The 21,223-nt window shown below is 46.3% G+C and overlaps 1 protein-coding gene across 3 annotated transcripts; it reads right to left on the reverse strand.

The window, feature by feature from the left end:
• Positions 1–4,113: 4,113 nt before the first annotated feature.
• On the reverse strand, positions 4,114–20,984 carry LOC135828158 (secreted frizzled-related protein 3-like). Of its 3 annotated transcripts, none has more exons than XM_065340604.1 (4): positions 20,797–20,984; positions 6,471–7,265; positions 5,604–5,678; positions 4,114–5,119 (listed from the first exon to the last, which is right to left on the reverse strand). In XM_065340604.1, the coding sequence occupies exons 2-4, from the start codon at positions 7,024–7,026 to the stop codon at positions 4,749–4,751; spliced, it is 1,002 nt and encodes a 333-aa protein (XP_065196676.1). In that variant the 5' UTR covers positions 7,027–7,265; positions 20,797–20,984; the 3' UTR covers positions 4,114–4,748. The 3 variants fall into 3 exon arrangements, with proteins under 3 accessions (XP_065196676.1, XP_065196673.1, XP_065196674.1); XM_065340601.1 differs by lacking the exon at positions 20,797–20,984 and adding an exon at positions 19,523–19,800; XM_065340602.1 differs by lacking the exon at positions 20,797–20,984 and adding an exon at positions 10,151–11,035.
• Between the last annotated feature and the right edge of the window lie 239 nt (positions 20,985–21,223).

The following is a 21,223-nucleotide window of genomic DNA, read 5'->3' on the forward strand; positions in this document are numbered from 1 at the left end:
ACTTCCCCGACTGATCCTTTGAATTTGAAGTTCTCCCATCCTTTCCAAATTTAATCACTTTCTTTCACCTCTGGTAGTTTCCAGAAACTGACCGTGATTGGTCCCCTGGGGGAGGGAAAAAGACCCAAGTGCCATCAGTATGTGTGGCACGTGTTGTGAGCTGCCTTTGGAGTGAAAAACTTGTCAGCGCCTTCTAGGTTCAGCCTGGTCCCATAGCTCAGTGGTTAGAGCATTGCTCATGACAAGCAGGGTCCCAGGTTCGAGTCCTGGTGGGTCTGGCGTTTTTTCTCTTTTCAGGCAGTTCACTTCCCCGACTGATCCTTTGAATAATACTTGTATAAATATATAAATAAAATTGGCTCACCATCCGAGTTCAACAATACATTAATACACTTTATGGGAGACCTCCCGGGATCAGTATTTCCGCTTGAAATAATATTCAACAAAATGCCTCATTCTTAGCATTCTTTTATTCGCTTCCATGTAAAGGGGCTTATTGCCCGTTTGGTATTGCGAATTCAAATAAAAAACAACAACAACAACCATACAATAATACATTCATATTTTCTGTAAAGAGCATTTCTGGTTCCCTGTAACAAGACGGCAGCGTCTGTAGGGCGTTTCCATAAAAATAATAAATTCCTTTACTTCTACCCTTTTCTACTCAGAACTTTAGCTAATATTCATACTAAATGACACCCAGATTTTCGCGCTGTGTTTAAGATGCTCACCAAAGTGGAAGAGGTCTTTGCTGAACGTTTTCTTCTTCAACTTGACCGTATCACATGGGATTGGTGGGCATGTGGCTACACAGAGTGGACAGAAACAACACAAACCACCATCTCATCATTTGCAGCCATTACGCAATGTCAGAACCGCTCTAAATAGAGAATTATTATTATTTTTATAGTCCAGGAAGAAAATGCACTAAAGGAATACTATTATCCATGCTACCAAGAGTCCATAAACAGTTTATGGACTCTTAATGCTACCAAGACTCAGCCAAGAGTCCATGTTTATGGACTCTTGATGCTACTGTCCTCCTAAGTAAGTTTTGTATGAGCAGCTGTGCTCTATATTTGGCGATACTGGCCTTATGTCAACCACACGTCAGCACTGGCATACAGTTTATAGATGGTTGCAAGAAGTATCATACACGTACATCTCAACTTCAACTTTTTTTTCAAAACCAAGCATCCAATTCGTAAAAAATATCTGCAGTATCCCTATTCCAGTAGAGTATCCATATTGACACAGCTGAGGAGCACGGAAAACGGACGGTACACTTGCATTTTGCATGACTTTGTTTGTTTGTTTGTTTGTTTGTATTTATTTTGATTCGCAAATTCAAACGGGCATAGAACCCAATAACATGAAAGCGAATATGAAAATTATAATGAGAATGAGAATTAAAATGCTTAGATCTTCAGCATAGACTCAGCAGTACATCAGAAGGAGATCGGGTACAACAGAAAGAGAACAGAAAAAAAACAGATGATTACTTTGATTCCGCTATTATGGCGCTGTTGACAGCAGCTTACACATGATGCCGATGTTGATCTCTATTGGGTATTGCTGGTATACAAGTCTTTGCACCAAACATCAGTAATGGTATCAGTAAGGATCTGCTCAATGTCCCTTTCCCTATACATGTACAATGTACAGTAGATGTGTTGTTTATGGGAGAAAACAAGTAACACCAACTTCATCAGCAAGAAGGGTTAGATCAAAAGATGGAAGCTCGAGACTGGTGACACATGTAGTCCACTTCTGGCACTGAATTCAGGAGGTATAATTAATTTTTTCAGATCCTGGATCGTGTTACATGGCACCGCGTACGATTTTTTAATCTGTTTTCAATAATTGAACTTGCACTACTAGTACTATACTTACGTGGATCAATCACTGTTTCTCCTGAAGGCCGATCAACACAAGCGATGCTCTCGCCTTCCCAAGTGCTTACAAGCGGCTGTATCTGCAACTTCTCACACCTCTCGCATCTGCTCGGGCCACAAGAAGCCATGCTGTGCCATGGTGGGCAGGCAGCTGTCTCTCACTCTCTCGCACAGCCCCCGACACGGTATGATCAGGTCAGGAGCAAAGACACTGGTGGCGTCACTGCCTCCAGCATCAGAGCACATCGGAAAGTGGAAAGCGCACAGCAAGAAGGGCAGGTCCGGAGAGCAGCGAGATTCAAGCAGACGCGCAAAGCCCTGAAAGTGGGCATAGGCTTCCTCCTGTCGCTGATGATTGAGCCGATTAGGCAACATGGTCATATTATAGCCGTAGCTAGAGCATATTTTCCCAAAGCAGTTCTTCAAACGCTGACACTTCAGTGGACGGTCTGCTGCTAGAAACTCTTCGGCTAATGGTGAAGATGAGTGCTGATCGAAATGACCGAGGACATGTACTGTTTTCAACAGCAGCAAGGACACCAGTATGGGTAGAGACATTGTGCAGGGGAACATTGAACACTGCATGATGACAGCTCAGCAAATAAATCCTCTTCTCTTTCTCCCTCAAGTATTATACTGCCAGGCAGGAGTTGTTGTTCTCTCTCTGATTCCGGTGAACACGTCACTACAGCCGCACAATGTGTCTACGTCGTCACTACTAGTAGCGTCCAGATAAAGACCTTCTATGAAAGATCTCTCCACGATCGTTGTAGGGCAGTTCATCCAGGGCTATCCAGCACTACGCCAATGCCTGTCATACAGGCACAAGCACAAACGACAGCAAAGAGCCCAAGAGAGCATAAGTGAAAGGGAGTTCGCTCTCAGCAAAAGCTAAATGTGACTTGGAAATAGAACTAACAAGGGAACCTTGTAGGTTTGGATGGACAGACCCCCTGTAATCTCCCCCCCCCCCCTTGCAAGACCCTCCTCCACAGGGCAGGCTGGGTATATACATGGTCAAATCGTTCACACACCACTAAACATGGTCGCCCTATATGCAGTCGTCTTCACGGTGTCTTGTTGTTATAATATTATGGTCACAAGAACATGGTGGTCACGACTGGCGACAATGCAGGACTCATCAGCCCAGCAACCATCGATTGTGGTCGTTGCTGTACAAGTTAGGTGGAGCACCATACATGTATATTGCATCTCCGAATTTTACTCTTGCACGATTATCAGGATTTTTTTATTCTAATATCAAGCGAGGAATGGGTTCTTGTTATTGTAGTGAAACACCGATCGCAGTAAAAATATCTTGAAGCACTTTGTGCACAGACCTGAGAACTTTTTTAAACCTACTCTGTATGGTCGCATCTCTATAATATGGTCAAATTGTTCACAGACCCCCATGCATGCATTGCATGGTCACTAGCCGTTGGTGGCTACTACTGTATACTGCTTATTCAGCATTGGTGGTAAGCGCTTGGCTTGCAGCCCCCCCCCCCCCACCTGTCCCAATAGGGCTTGAAAGTGATGACGTCAAAAACGCCCAGGGAGTAGTAAGTTGACATCAGATTTCTATTTTGGATCCACTAAGGTGTGACTTTGCTATTGCCTAAGTATGTGGGTGCATAGCAACCCACTCATGTCGCATGCAGGTGTGACTTTTATTTCGCCACCAGTTGTCACCCCGCCCCCATTAGCCAAATCAGTCAGTTTCCCTGGCTGCATCACCTTGCTGTGAGTAAGACGGCTTGAAATGTGCTTGGATCCATACAAAAACTGGTCCAAGTGGATCCAGTTTTTGAATTTTTGAAATTGTTGCTATGCTGTGACGTAGCACTTTCAAGCCCTAAAACGTTTGGTTTGATGTTTGTGACTGCTTGTGAGCTAGTGACTGGCAATAAACTCATTCGGTTGCAGGAGCATGCCTCCTTGCGAGTAAGTTAGTGCATGGCATTTGTTATCACTGCTTTTCAGCTCCGCTCTCCCTGCATCACAGACTGGCCGGATCCTTCAAAGGTACTGTATCTCTGTTGCTGATGACCTCGGAAAAAGGGAGCGCTTGCCCCACCCACAGAGGGAGAGGAGACTCGAGGGGCAGCGCAGGTGAGAAACTCTGAATTAAGTATCCCTTCTTTGTACCTGTGTTGGTGCAGGTCCATGTATTCATTGCCATGTGCACAGTATATGCTTACTTGTACAATCTAAGAAATTATGCTTATAATCATATTATCTACATGTAGATTGCAATCATGGAAAATCTGCCAGCAAATGGTTCTCAGCAATTATTTCTCAAAGGTCAATCTCGCACTAGAGCAATCTAAATACGATATCGTCGCATGAACACAGACCATCTGTGTTTGCAATGCAATTCCAGCATAACAGGCAAACGTCACGCAGAGTGGCATCGAACATAGACATGAACTCATGGACAAAGACAGATGGTGTAATACTTAGGTTAGTCTGAATTCAGTTCAAGGTGGTCAGACTCACCACCAGTACATTACTTATTACCAATGGAGCCACTTCCATGATCTCCATAATCCAGTGCAGATGACACGCATGCATGTTTCCTTCATTCACATACATGTACGTACAAGTAGGTTTGAACTGGGATAGGCATTAAATAATAGATGTGCTTCGGCCAGCGGACAAGAAAGTGGCCAAGCGAAGCAAATCATGTGACCTTTATCTCATTATTGAAACATAATTATTGATATACTCAAGATGTACCCCACTTACAGCTACCTGTTTATTATTGTATCTTATAATTATGCAGAATAAACACGAAATATGGAGAAAAAAAGGTAAAAAGAGAGGAAGAGTTTCTGATAATTTCGAATCAGATCACTCCGTGGGTGGAGCGAGGAAGGAAAGGGTGGATCGCTTGCAGAAACGCTTCATCCATTTCTTTACGCGCCGACTTTGCTTGGACTGCGACCGTGAGCCCACCAGACTCATCATGCTTCTGTGCGAGTCTACGTTCATGCGTCCCTGCTGGTCAAAGTGCCCGGTAAAGAGGTAGGTCGCCCCTGTTTCCAGGTCGGGGCAGGAGCAGAGGTCAGCCTGCTCTGTTCGCAGTGCTATCATGGAGCCAATCTGGAGTTTCGAGGCACTGTCCGGTGCCAGGCTGCAGAAGTGATGGATATTGGACAAACGTACTTGCAACTCCTTGCGGTCATTCTGCAAAAATCCGCCCAGGTACGATGCCTCGATGGCTGCAGTCAATAATAGCACACAAATGGATATGTTTGTTTGTATGCGTTAGGTAAGGCGTATTCTAGGATCTATTATGCATTGCAGAGGAAAGACGTGAAACACCACCATGGGTGCCCTGTAAGAAGACCTTAGGGTCTGTTGGGAATGCCCAAGTAAAATCATAAAATACAATACAATACCACAACGCAATACATGTACAGTGAGACCTGTGCAAAGCGACCGCTCAAGGGACCTCCAAAATGTGGTCGCTGTGTACAGGCGGTCTCCTGCTCCAGGGCATTTGAATGAAATTGACAACCCTTGGTCCTGGTGGTAGCGGTTCCCTTGGACAGTTGGTCGCCTTCTCCGAGTGGTTGCCTTGACAGATTTTATTCACTTTCTGGGAAACAATACAATACTGCGAACAAAGTCTATGTCTACTCGGTTCTGGAGCTAACAACTATTATAAATGACCACCAGGTTTTCTTCGCAGTATATACTCACCAAAGTGGAAGAGGCCTTTGCTGAACGTTTTCTTCTTCAACTTGACCGTATCACACGAGATAGGTGGACATGTGGCTGCACAGAGTGGACAGAAACAACACAAGCCATGGTCTCATCATTTGCAGCCAATACGCAATGTCAGAACCGCTCTACATAATGTATAATTATTACTTTGTGGTCAAGGAATGGAGAAACGGATAAAAGGAACACTAATCTCGACGCTATTATCCTCCCAAATTCTATATGAGCAATTTTTCTCTGTAGCTGGCAGTATTGGCGGGCTTTATGTCTGCGACATGTCAGCAATGACATACAGTTTGTTAATTACTGCCAGATGAAGTATCAAGCATCCCAACTTCACCTTTTTTAATTTGAAAACCACGCTCCCAATTCGTAAAAGAAGGTCTGCAGTAGCCCTATCGCAGTAGAGTATCCATATTCACAGGGCAAGCTGACGGTCCCCTGCATTTTGCATGACTTGGAATACGCGATTATGGCGCTATTGACAGCAGCTTACACATGGTGCTGATGTTGATCTCTATTGGGTATTTACTGGTATACAAGTCCTTGCACCACATATCAGCCATGGTCTCTGTAACTAGTGTAAGGGTCTGGACAATGTTCATTCGACTATTGTACAATAGATGGGGTATTCTTTAAAGCTAGAAAAACACGTTACACTATCTTGATCAGCAAGAAGAATTAGATCAAAAGATCGAAACTCCAGACTGGTGATAGTCCACTTCTGACACTGAATCCAGGAGGTATATTTTCTCAGATCCTGGATCGTGTTACATGGCATCGCATATGTGGTTTTTACTCTGTTTCCAAGAATTGAACTTGCACTACTATTATTATTATACTTACGTGGGTCGGTCACTGTTTCTCCTGACGGCCGATCCACACAAGCGATGCGCTCTCCTTCCCGAGTGCGTACCAGCGGCTTAATCTGCAACTTCTCACACTGCATCTGCTCTGGCCAGAAGAACCCATGCTGTGCCATGGTGGGCAGGCAGCTGTCTCTCACTCTCTCGCACAGGCCCCGGCATGGTACGATCAGGTCGGGAGCAAAGGCACTGGTGGCGTCGCTGCGTCCAGCATCCGAGCACATCGGAAAGTGGAAAGCGCACAGCAAGAACGGCAGATCCGGAGAGCAGCGCGATTCCAGCAGACGCGCATAGCCCTGAAAGTGCGCATAGGCTTCCTTCTGTCGCTGATGATTGAGCAGGTTAGGCATCATCGTCATGTTGTAACCGTAGCTAGAGCATATTTTCCCAAAGCGGTTCTTCATCCGCTGACACTTCAGTGGACGATCTGCTGCTAGAAACTCTTCGGCTAATGGTGAAGATGAGTGCTGATCGAAATGACCGAGGACATGTACTGTTTGCAACAGCAGCAAGGACAGCAGTATGGGTAGAGACATTGTGCAGCTGGACCGTGGACGACAGCTCAGCAGATAAATTCTATTCTCTTTCTCCCTCAGGTGCTATACAGCCAGACAGGAGTTGTTGTTCTCTCTCTGATCCGGTGAACACGTCACTACAGCCACGCAGTGTGTCTACGTCGTCACTAGTAGCGTCCAGATAAGGACCTTCTATGAAAGATCTCTCCACGATCGTTGAAGGTCAGTTCATACAGGGCTATCCAGCACTACGCCAACGCCTGTGATACAGGTACACGTACAAACGACAGCAAAGAGCACAGGAGAGCATAAGTGAAAGGGAGTTCGCTCTCAGCAAAAGCTAAATGTGACTTGGAAATAGGACTAACAAGGGAACCTTGTAGGCTTGGACAGACCCCCTGTAATCTCCCGCCCACCCGCAAGACCCTCCTCCACAGGTTGGCCTGGGTATGTATATGGTCAAATTATTCACATACCACTAAACATGGTCACTCTATTATGCGGTCTTCTTGAATGTGTCTTGTTTATAATATTATTACTTCAGTATGACTGTATACATGTATGGTCACAAGAAAATGGTGGTCACGACTGTTGACAGCACAAACACATTAATTTTATATATGAAGGACTCAGCAGTGCAGCAAGTTGCCAGCAACCATTATATTTATATGTGATCCTTGCTTACAAGCAAGGTGGAACAAAATTGATTGCATCTCTGGATTTTACTGGTATTCTAATATCAAGCGGGGAATGGGTTCCTGTATAATGATGAAAAACGGAGTCGCGATAAAATTTTGTTCCACCTTACTTTTAAGGAATCTCTTCCCTTTTGGGCATTGAGAACGTTGTGCACAGAGAGGACTTAACCTACTCTGTATGGTCATATCTCTATTATTTAGTCAATTGTTTACAGACTGCGATGGTCAGTAGCTCTTGGCGGATACCAGAGTGAAATGGTCTCCATGGAGGGCCTGAGCTATGGTGTTGGCCTGTCCTGAAAACGCGACGGTGCCTGGGGTGCCTATGGGGCATTCCTAGTCTACCAGAAGGACGCTACAACCCCCCCCCCCTCTTGCTCGATACTGATAACATGAAGGAATATACACGTACCCCAGGAGTCCACCTGGGGTACCTATTGACCACCCCCCCCCCCGCCCTGTACCACTTGCTCAGATGTATAGAGTATAACAAATACTGGGCGAAACCCGGATATTCCCATCAATTATTGGAGAGCGGAATGTGCCAAACATCACTATAATTATGGTACAGTATATGCATACTCCTGAACATAACCACAGAGTACTACTGGTGTGTAGTCTTCGTGCAATCATGTACATGTACTTGTACTTGACACAATAATACCCAAGACTGTACTCAAACTCAACAGTGAATGCTGGTGAGCAACTACTAGCACGTACATGTACAAACTGCCGTCATGATATCATGATCCGCATCATGACATCATGATCCGCATCATGACATCATGATCCGGCTCAACACTTCAGTCTTCAGAGGGAAACCCAAAGCCAAACGACCCGTCGGAAGCCATGCTGAGCGCAGTGCCACAACGATCCAGCACAGTTTTAGTGCTACGCTTTTCCTCCGCCTGACATTCGGAGGCGTAATATTGTTAATTGTCGGGGCTGTGGCTAGTACTTGGTGTTCTGTTTCTTTCCCACACACTCACAAAAACGAAAAACAGGAGATAAGACTACGTGCTTGTGCAAAGGCTTCAAGAGATGATTTGCATTCGCTGCGGCATAAAAGGATTGATGACTTGAAAAGAGTGAGGCGCTGTGAGTGAGACGCCCTTTCTTACTGATATCTATGTCAGTTGCACTTCAATTTCGTGTCGGAAGATAGCATTCCATTGCATGGCATGGAACATGAGCGAAAACGCCTAGCTTGCCTTCATCACCGATTAGCTCGAACACTGGCCAGCGTCAAGGCGACAAGCAAAATAATATTATCTGTATGATGTCGGTGCCAGCATCCTGACCTAGGTCTAGGCCTGGCCACACACATTGTACTTCTACTTGTGCACGTCACGGCCCAGCGGCAATAGTTATTTAAATTTAATTTAATTACTATTATTGTCTCCTGTGCGAAGTACGACACAATGGTATGTACATGTACACGTAAGTAATTGATTGCAGCAGCTCAATGACATGCGACCCCGTGTACATGTGCATGTTCCAAAGAAGCCACCATACTTCAAAGCACTTTTACTTCGTTTGCGCGTTCGCATGTACACCGTCATGTGTGGTCTTGAAGCATAACGATATCAAGCAAAAGTATGATAAACTGGAGTTTACATCACATCAGAACACACACTGTCACGAGCCATGTTTATCCAGTCACCGGGATCCATACGCCATACATTTTCTTCAAAAGCAGTGGCAATCCCTAGTCGTATGCCATTCCAGAGACGGATAATCGGCGAATCCAAGTACACCTCGTCTCATCACATCACGTCTAAGCCATCCATCTCTCGACTTTGCACAACTTTGGAAGCCCCAGTGCAGGACAAGCAGCAGTACAGGACTTCCAGGCTAGGCGTGGAAACTCAAACTAGACGTGACCTGCTTATTCACGCTATTCAGACTACTTCACTGTTGTACTGGGTATTATTCAAACTCCATACGTTCCGACTTCTGCTCTAGAGAGCTCTGTTCCTGGTATTGACCGCACTGTATGAGCAGTATAAGTCCACGTATTGAGCAGTGTGTGAGCAGTACAAGCCGCCTACTGACGTACAGTATTTAAAGTACAATGCAGTCATCCAAAGCCTCAAGGGAGTGCCCAATGTCACCTTTCACTATGCACTCCAGTATCCTAAGCCTACATTGTACATTACCATTGTTATGGAGTCTGTACAGACACACAGTAGTCTGAAGAATCCACTACATGTACATGTACTTCTGAGCTACTGTGCAGTCATTATCATGTGATATCATCATGCACTATGTCACAGTATGTGAGAGTGACATTACGAGGAAAAGGACAAACGGTATACGCTCTCGTACTATTCGACACGGAATGTCATTGGCAGCACCTGGATAGTTATAGTAGTACAACATGTAGAAAGTAGACGTTTTTACCTAACCACTAGAGACTAGAGTAGCGGATGTACTACAACACTTACTGGAGATGAAACGTCCTGACAAAACGCTGAAATATCGTATCCAACAGGAACGCCGGAACTAGTTTGCATAAGACTTCGCCTCTGTTTAACGTCGTCCAGTGAACATGTGGCGCAACCACGACTAAGGATGCAGAGGCTCTGGGAGAAGATCTTTGTGAAGTTTAGTGTGGCCTCACACACGAGGCAAACGGTAATCCACTCCACTGGATCTTCACTCTGCGCTAGGTCTCTAGTCAAATGGCTTCGTCTTGCGCCGGTCTCTCTGGATATAGTAACAGAGTTCAGTACGAGATCTATGGGGAGCGCGAACACTACCACGATCACTTTCTGTTTCACGCAATGGGACAATGCTAGCCAACTGATGGAAAGCTGCCCGTGCACAGACTACTCATGAGAGAAATGGCACCAAGGCGAACAACACAATATCACTGGAGAGCGTTGGATAGCCGCTATCACGTGAGTCACGAAATGATCAACCAGCTCAGCTAACTTTACATACTATCCAGTTGTAGCTAGCACCTAACACTTGAGGACCTCACTTAGGACTTTGAATTACTTCCAATGGACTCACAGAAACCGTTGCGATCGATCATGCCGTGGATTGTCTTTGCGGCCAGCAAGAGAGAAAGCTGAACTAGAAATCTCTCTGATTGTGTTCGGAACGACAGAATGGCCTCAGCGCGGGGATGGTTGAAAACCGAAAACGCTTCTGCCTCGGGATCAGAGCTGATAAGCTGCAGGCCGCTGTGGTATTGATTGAGTTTCGACACAGTTCCTACATACCACACCCGCACTACCCGACATGCAGCTAGCTTTCTCGAGACCTTTGGGTTTTACCTATTTCAGTATCTGCAACGCTGACGTTAGCTATTGTCGTATTTGGGGCACGTGAGAGCTTCCAAGATCAGCGGAGTCGGGATGATGTTGCTGTGGCGGGTCCAGCGGATATTACCAGCGTTGTAATCAGTATATGCAAGCAGATTGGATGCCACCTAGACACGCACACAGATACATACGTACTGGTACTACATGTGCACGTGTACATTGTGTGTAACCGAATTGCTCTGCGCGACAGACCGAGGCCTGCGGTGCATTTCGCGCGCCCACTCAGGGTAACATTTGCGTTTCCTGTGGTTGGCGTAGGGTCAGGGCCCCGCAGCCATCGCAGGTCCTCGCCTCATGCACGCCAGTCATGTACAGCATGGGGTAGTGTGCCTGGCGGCGCTTCACACATCTCCCCCTGGCCTGCTGGCACTTCCCAAGCCGATCACACGGAAACCTGCTTCAAGACATCTGCTAGACAGTCCTATAGTCTTAAAATACAGTCAGGAATATCTGCCTTTACCAGTGCAAGAACGCCAACGCATTTGAGATTGGTGATCCTTCTAACGATGCAGTCAAAAGTAAAGTTTACACGTCCGCGTTACAGCAGGCTATTATAATTGCGTTGAGAAACACAACCAGCTTAGGAAGGTGCAGTGCATGAACATAATACAATGTATTATGTCATGATTCGCCGAAAGTGCAGGGTCCAGTCTGACAGCGTACCATAATTATGTTCCTCCTGCCCTAGGTGATGCATGCAGCATGGCTAGCTGCTGCCTAGCTTCGTCCAATAAAACCCGTCCGACTACCTTCAGGTAGATTTTTACATTTTTTCTAACGTTTGAAGTGGATGATGACTATTAATTAAACGATAAGGAACTGTCAGTGTGTGTACCTGGGGCGGGGAGGAACACGGAGAATGTTTGGTGTACGAGAGTGACAATGTTCAGTTTGGATAAGATTGAAGCATGACACCTCGCTATTTTCACGTTGCACACTAGTTAGCACCGCCATTAGCAATGCTCAGGCTACCTAGTACCTAGATTGTGAATTGGCAGCACACAAAGCTGGAACAAAGTCACTGGCAACTGAAATTGTTCATCCGCATCACTCCCCATAGGCATAGACCAGACAGGTGATACTTGTGATTTAGACGTTCTCCTCGTGAAAACTTCGAGTTGAGAATACCGCCTATGGCAGTATCCCAGTGGTAAGTGACAAAATGCGTATCATGACATGCTGTCACGCATTTCGCCGCATTCTCCAACTGAAAAGGAAGCCAACTTGGCGTCAAAGCGATGGCAACTGAACAGGCCTTCAGCAGCTGCACAGTGCTCCCACAGTTACAAGCAATACAAGGTCTGGGTGTCTACGAAACCATCCAGTAGAAACAAGAATGATAACTCCGTTTCTATTTGAGTTGCACTCCCAATGCAATCAGGACTAGACAACGTTCCCACGAACCTAACTTTTGGTGTCAAATTATTTGGTATAATTAGCCAACTGTACCATGTGTCATGTACATGTATGTACCTTGTATTATTTGTTTGACGTTTTCGAATTGGCCGCTGTGGCAATTGGCTACTTGCGTAGAGAGGCTCAAGTACATGTATGTAATTTCAGCGCGCTACCCATCCGCTCTCGCTTCTCTAACATTTCACCACACACACGCGCCCGCACACACACACACACACACACACACACACACACACACACACACACACACACACACACACACACTCAGATGTGCATACACACACCGAACTGCTGAAGCTTTCCTAAACATTCCATACCTACTTGAACCATATCCCTACATTCTCTTAGTCAGTTATTCTCCTTTTATTAAATATCGTATAATCTCCACATCACCACGATCACCACTTTGTCATTGCTGAGCCGACGTGCTCTGGACAACAAACTCTGTTGCAGCAGAGTGTGTTGTTGTGAGCGGGGACCACAAAGAATACCTACAAATAACTACCTAGTGACTTGGCACGTCTCCACTTCACATTACCCATCAAGCTAATACAATATGCCTGGTACATGTACAAAATCACTGATAGCTTGTACATGTGCTGTCATGTCCACCATGCACATCATTGCATGTACAGGCAATCATCGGGGAATCATGCCATCCTACGATCATACCGACCTAGCTATACCACATTCATGCTAATTAGCTTGGGAAATAGTGTAGCGACAATACAGAGCCAGGCAACACCTGGAATCGCGGAATTGATTATCTCCTCTCTCTAGATCATGTCGAGTGTGGTGGCCTCTCACAACACAGGGGAAGAAAAGATAGCGTGTTTCATTGCGAAGTCCCTGTCGTCTATCGGGATCCCATGGAATAATCATATTTGCAATGGAATTTCGCACCACGAGGCTGCATCGCAGGAAATATTCGCTGTTTACACATGTGCATGGAAGTGGTAGACTCGTAAGTTGGGCAAATAGCCTAGGAGCTAAACGAAACCTGGATAAGGATTAGTTCGAGTGGCATGAATGCAGAACCATACAGCACTACATGAACACAATCATGTAGGCCACTGAGTGAAGTTCATGATCAGATCGCTGTGTTGGACAGTGTTGCGCCGAGCAGCACAAAACAACAGTTTGCAGATGCGGGCAGGTCTCCGCATCATGTACTTCTCGACAAGCAGTTCCCATAGAATTGTGCTGTCATATGAATACAATGGTCGTTGAAGCGGAGGTACACTGTACATGTAGTGACCTATACTCTATAGAACGTTAGTAGAACTGGTAATAGTGACAAAGAACAATCTCCAAGTACTGGTCTATGTAGAGGAGAACCGGCTGGGCCGTTCATTTTGCCGGTTGCCAGGAGAAACGATGAATTCGGGATCGTTCTAGCACCGAGTCAAACGAAACCGCGTTCACCTAACGGCTACACGAATGCACGCCGCCCTGAGTGGCTTCCAGTCTTTATGGTCTGAATGCAGTGGATTGCGCTGCTGCGCACCAGGTCCCTTCCAATGCCTTCGGAGCTTCGACAGCTGAGTGTTGCCACCTAAATTCTTGTAGTACAATGCTCAATACATGTACGCCTACTGTAGATACACGTACAGTTGTCCACCAGTGGAAGTATTTTTTGTCAAACGAAGACTGTACAATCATGTATTTGTCGCAACTATACAATACATACGAACTTAGAAGTTGCGACTTCGGCGGTAATAGTCAATACATAATTATATTTATACGAGTACAGGTCGTGTACAATCAGCTTGCCAAGAAGAGCTGCAATACATGCAGCCATGCTGTAGTAGTAGTAGCAGGCAGAGCAATGCGTTATGCAGGTCTCCAGCCAAGGATCCAGGAGACGTACATGCGCAGCTGTCAGTCAAAATGGTGGTGCGGACGGTGCTGCAACGACTCAGCCTGTAGTATTATGATTACAAGCGATGGTAGGCTGCGGCTCTCCAGCCCTCTGGCGCCACGGCGTGATTGTGGGAAACGATGCGCCGCCGAATGGCCAGCAGTTGACTTCATATGACGCACAAGACCTCCAGCATCCGCAACAGACGGAAAGGATCGAGCAGAAGTCAAACTGAACGACCCAATCTCCAAATCTCGCAACTGGTAAAAGAACGAGTGAAGCATATGTACTATATTTTACACCACTGCGAGTTAACACGGTCATCTGTATGGATTTGCTGTCATCACATTTGGCTGGTGAGAAGCGTGAGACCTTGCACTGTCACTAAGCAGACCAGGTGAAGGTTGGACACAAGGTGTAGCGGAAATTCTAGAGCAACCAAAATGAAAGGGATGCGATCAAATACAACGAGCCTTCATAGGTGTGTTTGGTCCGTCTATCATACGCCTAACCCCTGTATGTTTCTCAAAAGGTAAATTGTTAAAAGAGCTAGGTAAGGACACCTGTGAGGAAACGGCGGTTGGTGGCTGGTTTCAACGAGACACGATGTCTGGATAGTCACTCTCGGCCATCAGCCATTGTTATCGCTGGCATTTTTCATCCTTCTAAATAATTGTATGCATCGCCGAAGCTTCCATCGCATTTTCAATTTTTTGATGCATACATTTCTTACGTGCCATACATAGATATTTTGGAACCTACAATGCTACATGAGGCTACAATGATTGTGGGAGCAAAGTAGCACGCGTTGATTGGAATGGGCATCTCTCACTTCCAATACTAGTACACTACGTGGTGCATGCATGATGATTGCCTAACAATGTTACAGTCATGTCATGTACTGGCACCATGGTGGAGCTAGCTTGAGAGGTTCAAGATGCACGCTCATAGTCCAATGCCAGGACTTGTCGACCAGGTGTTATAGAATGCTAGTTATGTGCAAGGGGCACAATTATCGTGCCAGCATTCCTGCAAATCGGATTATCTCCTCGAGTTAATTAGCAGCCTCTGTTGGCGCATACTGCCTTAGGCAAGTGGTCCATGCCTGCTATGCATGCACGCTCCATGCCTGGTCTCTGGCTGAAGTGTGTGATGGTCGGTACCCTTGCAGAGCCCTGGAGTAGCGTCGAAGACTGGTGATTTGCATGCAATTTGCCTGCAAATTACGTCTGATATTCATCACTGATACCAGTATTCTCGTGATGGCTATACTCGATGAGGTATGTCCCCCGCGGTGTGGTAATATCCATTTTGCGTTGATCATAGCTTGATTACTTGCTTTGTATAGTATACTTTAAGTCGCACTACATTTAATGATAACACTATTCAAGAAATGGCCTCATCGCCTGTGTGCAAAGTGCGGGGCTTATTTGTACACTCCTAAATTCTCAGCGCTGTGGAATTCACATTCACACTGAAGGAAGCATAGCAGTTTGAGCCAACATGGAGCCTTAGCATGGACTACGGTTGCTGAGAACATGGAGGCAGAGCCGAGTGCAGTGCATATTTCAGACGGCATCCCGCTGTGAGCAGACACTCAGGACATCAAAATACCTTCAAGACCATTGCAGCCCGTATGGCAGCAATGACCTTAATATACGTCAGTTGATTGGTGAGCAGACAATGCTAGAAAGTCGTATTTCCATACCGGGAAGAGTGTTTAGGTGTAAACGAGAAATCTTGGATTGCACCGGGGCTCAATGGGATTTGATTTTCACACATCCGATTGCTTCTGATGGTGCGAAGTTATCGCTGCTGTCTGGTGTGAGTACCATGGGCCCGTGAAGCCGGCAACTATTGAATTATTATCACAGTTCAGTAGTTGAGGGAATGGAAAAGGCGGAAGTCTGAAGATAAAATTGGCTGTCACCACCAGGACTCAGTTTTGACTGTTACTAGTACTTCAATACTTGACCACGCTGTTATAGGAATAGAGAGAGGCCCTTGTGCATTGCTATAGAAATCACTGTGGTGGAGCAACTGTGATTGGATCCACCAAGTTGGCCTAGCTATTGCCATCACCTGGCCAAAAAGCAGTGGCTTCCAAAGAGGCAGACATGTTCTCTGAGATGCCATCCACTGTCGGTAGTGATGGCAGGTGGCTAAGGAACCCCAAGAAGGTGCAAGGTCGTCTGGCAGAGCACCCTACTTGAAGCCATTACTTATTAAACTGCGAATATGAGTGGATAGAACTATAAGAAGACGTGACTATATACAGCAACATGAAATTCGCTATCTCATCCTGCCCTCAACACAGGAGCAGCATCCGGATGACATCAGGCATAATCCGAGAGCAATTTGTAGCGCACGGCACAGGTGAAAGTAGGACGGCTACTTTGTCGCTCAGGCAACTCACCCCCAAGGGACAGGTTTATGACTTCCACTCCACTGCATACTATGCAAGGTGCAAGAACGGTGTCGACATGTCTTCACGCCTTTTGTTTAAGTCAATTGAAGTCGATGCGATCGTTAAAATGATATCCGTGACCGACTCTGAAATATCCTGCACAGTTGAGCAGGTTCTGACAACATCGGTTGAAGACGTCTAAAATTAATGGTCTCCAGTCCGGGAATTGAGTAGGAACATAATGCAAGGGACTGTTTGATTTGCTGCTGCTGCTGCGAACATGTGTCCACGCACAAGCACATACCAGCTGCTGTTCTATGTACAGTCATGTACATGTACGTGTATACTAGCCAGGGAGTCGTAAAATACCGGTATCTTACGACTCCCTGATACTAGCCAATCAAACAATACAGCGTATACACCTTTCCATCTCAGTTTTTCAGTAACACATGCAGAATAGATTTCTTGTTACTGCTTTGCTCTGGGGAGGGGGGGGGGGCACAGTAATCAAATCCAAGTCTCGCAGTTGAATTATGTGCATATACGTACAGACAAAGAGCGCAACACTGCTCACGAAATGTTGTCACTATCGCCAGTATCGGCACTCTACGCGAAGGCTATCAGTGAAGCGGAAATTATAATGATCTAACTCTCTCTCATATCCGTACCGATCAGCGTTATTAACTTAATCTAAGAAACTCAGTTTGTGTATACGCTGGATATCCGTGTCGTATTATCACTAATGCAAACACCCGGTATGATAACGCTGGTTTGAGACAAACATTCCACGCTTGTTCAGGTAATCATGGATAGAGTTTCTCTCGTCACAGATTCTCTCGCGGAGACACCACGCCCGTGAGCCATGCTCTTCTCTCCTTTTTCACTATCCATGATCATCTATGTGGTGAAAGTATCCACCGGGCACTATGGGTTCACTGACACTTTGTACGATCTCTTTATAGCTTTACATAGCAAACCTTTGAAGGAGACTGGTATACCAGCACCTAATTATAATAGTCCTGGCATGTGCAGCTCTTGACACCGCCTAGACGCTCCCAAACAAACCGGGCTCCATATCCGTATCCATGTGAAGATGGCACCTGGCTCAATTTGAGATAGGCTACGAAGTAGCAGCAGGACATATTGTGTATCTTCCTGTTGAGCATGGACTGTGTGTGTGTGGGGGGGGGGGGGGAAGGGGGGGAAGGGGGGGGGGGGGATGGATGGAGAGTTGTGTACTGAGTATGACCAGGATTTGTTTGATACCTCTGTCTACAGCACTGTCCTTGACATACTCAGTACACAACTCTCCATCCATCCCCCCTAATGATGCTAGTCATAACACATTGGAAAGTAACTATTCCGAGCTGAAATGTTCCAACTTCTGCGGTATTCGTAGAAGAATTTGGCTGCTCCATACGTCAAGTGTCAGTCAGTCTGCAAGAAGCGCGAGCTCCAACGTTCGGAGCAACCACCCTCTTCAGCAACTATTTCAATAAATACGGACTGTATTATCATGAGGAACGCGGAGCAAGTTAGACCCTGCTTCTACTACTTCTAATGATGCTGTACTGCACCTGGTAGCATGTTTAAATGATCCCTACACGAGTATGCTAGGGTCATTGTTAATACTGTGTGGAATCGCACAGAGCCCCTGCGTATAGCTGTGCACCATCGCCTGCTTGTGGTTACGTGAAGGAGCGGTGTTGCTTCTGCGCGTTGCTCGGCAATGATGCTAAGTAGCCGTACATTGTAGTATGTGGAGAACTCTTGGACACCTGCCTTTCATCTCACTTCACTCCTCGTGAGCTCAGGTTTGGGATAATGAGTTATTAGCGATAGCAACAAGGCTAAGGCGACCAACTTTCAACATTCCTCAGTGCGTGTCCAACGCAGATTTCTGCTGAACATGAACGTGTCCAGTCTAGCATCACGCATAGTCCAGGATCACGCATAGTCTAGCATCACGCATAGTCCAGGATCACGCATAGTCCAGGATCACGCAAAACTTTTGTGTTGTATGCAATGTACTTCGTACTGAGTTCGCTAACGATGTTAAACCTAAGAACTAGACCCTATGATAGGCAAGCCTGATTGCAACCTCGCCCGCCCACGCTGTAACTCCACACGAGGAATGCCACGGAAACATGTACATACGAGTAGTGAGGACACAAACTGGCAGTGACAAAGAGCCTGTTGTGTGTTTTACGGAAAGCCCTGAGAAGATCACAGAGCCAGTGTGACGTCTAATACTCAGATTTCTTTCACAGCCAGCCAAGAAACCTTGTGCCTGTGTTGTGGATTTGACAAGTGGCAGTTGCCCATCGCTGTCACCTCGCAAACGAAGTGAAAACTAAGTTTCTTGTGAAAGTTCGCCCTTGGAATTGCCAGCGACGGCAACCTTGCCCTCCCAAAGCTCTCGAAGTATAGATTACAGGCAATCAATCTACGAACAAATCACTGAGGTACAATGTAGCTGTGTCCACCTTGTTAGGTCTCACCTCCCCGAACTAGGTATAATTGGTCCTTTCAGAGCCAGGATAGAGGGTCTTGAAGGGATATAATTATAGACTTTTACATTATTTAACTCCATTTGCACACTCATGTATGTACGCGGATCACAGTCTATTGGCAGAGTAGTATTCTCAAGGTCTTGTCTACCATCAGCTAGCTATCAACAGCCATGCAGTATACGTCCTTGTTAGCCTCCTCATCAGTATCTAAGTAAGTTTCTCTTTTCCAAGGCGAATGGGTAATTATGTGTCATGTACCTCCCCCCACTTCATAACCTTCTCTTCCTTACCTGTCACTAGCGATCAAAATCAGATGTCCCGGATGTTCAGCAGCGCAATGTTTGTCAGGAAGCAGAGCAGCACAATATCAGCAGTTGTCTTATCTCTAATCTCCATCTACAGGTACAGACGAAATCTAGACTCCTTGTCGGGACACCGTCCACATTCAGACGCAGCTTGCCAACTGAGCACAACCGTATCGAGCTTATCTCTTTTGATCTGCTCACTCTCACCGCTTGCACGCAAAGTGCATGCATACACACGCACACATCGCAAAGCCAAAGGTGAATTCCTCGCGAAAGTGGTGGACGATCGGCCGGTTTTGGTATGCGGACTTCTAACGATCTAGTGTGCAGTTGCAGCACATGTTACATCGCTTTGTAGCCAACTCTCCAAGGCACTTCAAGTTGAATACACACAGACGGCCGCGGGTCTCGCTCATATCCCGTTCTCTCGCCTCCAGACTCTCAACGGGGTAAGTGCAGCTACACGAGCAGAGAAAGTGACAAAGGCATCCCGTGTTGTGGCCACTTGTGCGTGTGTCCGTGAGTTCCTCACGCACTGTAGGTATTCTCCAGAGTCCCCATCTCCTGGTTCGATGGTGACATGCACGGTTGTAACGAACAAGTCCCATATTCCTAGGTTGTGCTGGATGGTTAGTGGTATGGGGAAGCAACACGGTTTCAATAACCTGGGCAACTCTGCAGATTCGCCAGAGTTACCGCGAAGCACCCGGCTTCTCGGCCACCCACACCATAAGGACTCTTTGTCTTCGTAGCAATGCAAGAATTCAGATTGCTCGCGGACGCCGGTACGCAGTGCGAGCCCTTCATCCATCCTGGAAAGAAGAAGTGAGTCAAGCCACCAGCAGAGACCCGGTACCTCTACTTCCCTACATACACACGGTGGTGCGCAATGAAATCCGATCGCGCGAGACAAGTACGCGCTGAACGCCATGCAGCCCCAGGCTTGCGAACACGTGCACTGGGATACGAACTTGTAGAGGACACCACACGATCGGATTTCATCGAGCCGTACACGTTCATAAGTCGTAAAATGAAGATCTATTACGATCATGTGCGTACCTGCCAGCCTTTGGAAACCGGAGATCGGGACGATGACATAACTCGATGTGAAATTGTGTACAAATGTAGCCAAGAGGCATGCGAGAAATGCACTTTTGGCAGTTTTGGGTGCCCATTACCACCCTCGACGCCGGGCTAAATCGGAATGTTTGGCAGGTATCCATGTGGGCCAATATCACATGATGGAAAGACAGTCTTACCTGTCTAGCTCGGAATAGAAATACCTATGCTGCAGCTTGATAACGTAGGGCATCGTGACATCGTCAAACTCTCCACATGTTGTGCCATGTCCACGATGACTCACTGCACGGGGCTAATCACTGTGGCCCACTCTAGCAGCTTGCGCGGATTGTACCCGGACTGATACTCGAGTTTTGATACCTGCGGCTACGTCCGGACAAATTCAGAGCTGGAACAGCCAAATACGCACAAGAAAGCTCTGACTCACTAACTAGATCAGTCACTGCACAATGGGCGAAATACGATTTACGGCCGGCCCGTGCAGGAAGAAGGTCCTTGTGTTGATCTCTCGTACTTACATGTATGTAGCCATTGACACACATGTTGCACTCTTGTCTCACAAACAGAGACTGTACATGTTTTATAAAATCTTTGCCTATCCGGTCA

Source organism: Sycon ciliatum, chromosome 12 (genome assembly GCF_964019385.1).
Source record: "Sycon ciliatum chromosome 12, ocSycCili1.1, whole genome shotgun sequence".
Lineage (NCBI taxonomy): Eukaryota > Metazoa > Porifera > Calcarea > Leucosolenida > Sycettidae > Sycon > Sycon ciliatum.

Bases quoted from the DNA above. Each gene is read 5' to 3' on its own strand.
- LOC135828158 (XM_065340604.1), bottom strand. From the start codon at position 7,026: ATGTCTCTACCCATACTGCTGTCCTTGCTGCTGTTGCAAACAGTACAT. The intron at 5,679-6,470 runs GTAAGTATAATA...CACTCTGTGCAG, and splicing joins AGAAACAGTGACCGACCCAC to CCACATGTCCACCTATCTCG. The intron at 5,120-5,603 runs GTGAGTATATAC...TATTGACTGCAG, and splicing joins CAAAGGCCTCTTCCACTTTG to CCATCGAGGCATCGTACCTG.